The sequence below is a fragment of the Erigeron canadensis genome, chromosome 2 (assembly GCF_010389155.1).
Source record: "Erigeron canadensis isolate Cc75 chromosome 2, C_canadensis_v1, whole genome shotgun sequence".
Taxonomy (NCBI): Eukaryota; Viridiplantae; Streptophyta; class Magnoliopsida; order Asterales; family Asteraceae; genus Erigeron; species Erigeron canadensis.
In genome coordinates this window covers 40765047-40769111 of record NC_057762.1, presented here as the reverse complement: position 1 = coordinate 40769111, position 4065 = coordinate 40765047, and the positions used below count along the sequence as shown (strand labels likewise).

Genomic DNA, 4065 nt, shown 5'->3' with positions numbered 1-4065 from the left:
TCATAATTAGTCAACTCCACATATGCTTACACTTTTTTATTTATTTTATTTAATTTTTGGAGGTAAAGTTATAAAGTTTGAATGATATTTAATTATATATTCAAATTAAAATACCATATTATTAATATTATTATTATTAATATTAATATTTTTAACAGTAAAATACCTATACTATTAAACTCATAAAAAAATATAATACTCATTTACTTCATGAAAATAAAAACTAAATCTTCTTTTTAAATATTTAATTTAATTAAAGTAATGTTAAAATAACAATTAAAACTAAAATATTTTATAAATAAATGCAAAATATATTACACATCACCATTCAATGGTACATAAGTTCCCATAGATCCTTGTGCACACATCACAAAACAAAACCCCTTTTTGTTCTCTCTACTCCTTCTTTTTCCGGCCACCGACACTTTAAAATTCCGGTAACTTTATCATCTCTGGCATCGGAATCCCAATTTTAGTTTCATTATTATCACTTCATCTTTTTTATTGAACAAAAAACAGTTTTGTTTTTGTGTAATTCAATAAAACCCCCAAAACCCATTTAGAATCTAGTCGGATCCGGGTCTAATTTTTTCCGGGTCACCGGAAAGTTTGAATCTTTAATAAAGATCTTATCAGGGTTTTTGTGGGGTTGTGAATGTATGAAAAGAAAATGTGTTGTAGAGTTGAACAGAATAAAAAAAGATTTGGAATTGGGGAAATGGGATTAAGGAAATTAAGTGAAATTAGAGTCGAGAAATTAAAGAATTCTGCAAGATCACCGAAAATTAAGATGTGGGCAATTAGAGGGATTAGTAGTGTGTTAATATGGACATTTTTGGTTCAATTAAGTGCAATAGGAAGCGGTGGTGGTGGTGGTGGTGATGGAGGAAATAGTAATTGGGGTCGTAGGGCTCTATCGTGTTTCGGGCAAGATTCTTCAGTTTCTTCGGCTGCTTTAGATGTTAAGTTTTTGCCTAATGTTCCTGCTAAAGTTCTTCCACCCAAGAGTGAGTTTTTTGTTTTGTTATCTTGGCACTAATTGTTTGTAGTTTTATGTGTTTAGACTTAAAGGGTGTCTGGGATTGCTTTTTTGGGTAGATTATCTGATTATTGCGTTTGCAGAATGTAAATAGGCGGATAATAGTGTCTTATTCGAAAGAGAAGAAAGTGAGTTTTCCTAGAGAGTGCTCGGGATTATTTGTCAAGTGTAGATTATCTGATTACTGCGTTTACAAAATGTAGATAGTCAGAAAGCTTTGTGAAAATGACTTTTTGGCAGGTTGAAATTGGTATTTTCAAAATGTGAACTATGTTTTAGAAATGCAATTCCAAATGCTTGCAGATTATCTGATTATTGCATTTGCAAAATCCAAACTGTTGGAAAATATAGTAAAACTGACTATTTGTGTTTTCCTGGAGAGAAAAAGTATTTTTGTAGAAGTAGTCAAGCAGGTAGAGACAGGCTTGTTAAAGTGATCCCTCGTATGATTTGTGCTTATATTTGTTTATGCCTAATGGTATTAATAAATGTGTATGTAATGTAGGGGTATACAAGAATAATGGTTACTTGGTGGTGTCATGTAATGGAGGACTTAATCAAATGCGTTCTGCTGTAAGTTTACATTATTAAATTAAGCTAACGAGATCAGTTTTTGAGTTTGTTTATTGTGGAAACGAATAAATTTGACGAAGCTTTGATTAATTATTGATTATGCAGATTTGTGATATGGTGGCAATAGCTAGATATTTAAATGTGACTCTTATAGTTCCCGAGTTGGATAAAACTTCTTTTTGGGCTGATCCAAGGTACGTTGAATTTTTAGAGTTACAGGTCTCGTATACATGCTGGGATTCACGTTAGATGATATTGATTGTAATGGTTAATTAATGGCAGTGACTTTGAAGACATATTTGATGTTGATCATTTCATTACTTCCTTGAGAGATGAAGTCCGGGTGCTTAAACAGCTTCCTCCTAGGCTTAAAAAGAGAGTTGAATTAGGAATTGTGCACACCATGCCTCCCATTAGCTGGTCTGATATTTCTTACTATCATAACCAGGTATTGTTTATATGATTTCTGTAAAAAGACGACGTTTGTTTGTAAAACTGTGTATAGTTGTATACACTGTACTTATAGTTGCTGTTTTGTTGTCGCTGCATTCAGATTCTTCCTTTGATTCAAAAATACAAAGTTGTGCATTTGAATAGAACTGATGCCCGCCTTGCGAATAATGGTCAACCACTTGAACTTCAGAAGCTTAGATGCCGAGTAAATTTTGGTGCTTTGAGATTTACAACTCAAATAGAAGAGCTGGGCAGACGTGTTGTTAAACTATTGAGACAAAACGGGCCTTTTCTAGTGCTTCATCTTCGATATGAAATGGATATGTTAGCATTTTCTGGCTGTACGCAAGGATGTAATGTTGAAGAGGTGGAAGAGTTGACCAGAATGAGGTTTGGCCTTCTTTACATCACCAATTTGAGCAACGAAAAACTTCCTCTTTTGCATGTGGTGACTTGATTTGTTTTTGCAGATATGCTTACCCATGGTGGAAGGAAAAGATTATTAATTCTGATTTGAAGCGGAAAGACGGTTTATGCCCTTTGACTCCTGAGGAAACAGCCCTTACACTTAGAGCACTGGATATTGACCGGGACATCCAGATTTACATTGCGGCTGGTGAAATATATGGTGGAAAAAGAAGAATGGATAGCCTTACAGACGTGTATCCAAAAGTGGTTAGTGTTGAACGAAATATAGCAATAACTTTTTGAATGTGAGAAACATTTTTTGAACGTCTGTCTTTCTAAACAGGTAAGAAAGGAGACTCTGTTAGGGGCAGATGACCTTCAGTATTTCCAGAATCATTCATCACAAATGGCAGCATTGGACTATCTTGTGTCATTGGAGAGTGACATTTTTGTGCCTACTTATGACGGAAATATGGCCAAAGTTGTAGAAGGCCATCGCAGGTACACCATTATCATCATGCATTACTTTTTCTTTATTTAAGACTCGATGGTTGTTTATTATGGTACTTAACCATCTAAATCGTACATCAGATTTTTGGGTTTCAAGAAGACGATACTGCTAGATAGGAGAGTTCTGGTTGAATTAATTGACAAATACACAAGTGGGTCGTTGAGTTGGGATGATTTCTCGAGTGCTGTGAAGGAAACACATGCACAACGTATGGGAAACCCCACAAAAAGATTGGTCATTTCGGATAGACCAAAAGAAGAAGATTACTTTTATGCCAATCCAGAGGAGTGTTTGCAGCCATCAGACGATGAACCCATGAGCATCCTATAAACAAGGCTTCGTGAATTGATTTTGGTCTCTGTATTACAAGATTACCATTCTCTGCCATGTAAGCAACCAGTGTACAATGAGTAATCTGTTCAAGATGCGACGATGCAACACATTTTGCTGAGATTGGTGACGGGGGGATGCACGTGGATTACAATGTTTCCACGAATAGAAGTACGGCGTTTATTATTAATGATGTCTCGTTTTTCATTTTATATGTATGGTTATTGTCAATAAGTCTCATTCATGTATAGAAGAAACATCTCCCTGACATTACAGGGCTTATTCAAGACTAGTGATATGTACACACAGAGTTGATACATTAGGTTAAGTTTTTTTTTTGTTTGTTTGTGCCCTCCATTTGTTGCTTTCCTAAGCAAAGGTATTTTTTAGTTAATTAATTATTTAATTAATGGTTATTGCCAACTATAACAATTGAGCATATGGAGTCTAATACTTTCCCTGAATATAAGTTAGGAGATTTATTATAATAATATATAACTTAATGATTGTTTTCAATATATTCTTTAGAATTGTTTAATGAATGCACATTCTAAACAATGATGTGGCAATTAGTGGACTACCAAATGAATGGGGTTGAGAATGATTGAATACCAGAAACACATTCCTTAGAAGAATATACGATTGTGGTATTATTCAAATCCACTCATGTCTCACTGGATTGAATATATCTACATGATAGGGATGTGTGGTTGTTGACTTTGAAGCTTCTAAAAAATGATTAAACTTTGCG

The 4065-nt window shown here is 34.3% G+C and overlaps 1 protein-coding gene across 1 annotated transcript; it reads left to right on the top strand.

The window, feature by feature from the left end:
• Window positions 1-352: 352 nt before the first annotated feature.
• On the top strand, window positions 353-3653 carry LOC122589036 (rhamnogalacturonan I rhamnosyltransferase 1-like). The gene is made up of 8 exons (XM_043761273.1): window positions 353-1007; window positions 1545-1612; window positions 1718-1806; window positions 1895-2060; window positions 2166-2455; window positions 2536-2740; window positions 2817-2974; window positions 3065-3653. The coding sequence occupies exons 1-8, from the start codon at window positions 656-658 to the stop codon at window positions 3312-3314; spliced, it is 1578 nt and encodes a 525-aa protein (XP_043617208.1). The 5' UTR covers window positions 353-655; the 3' UTR covers window positions 3315-3653.
• The last annotated feature ends 412 nt before the right edge of the window (window positions 3654-4065 follow it).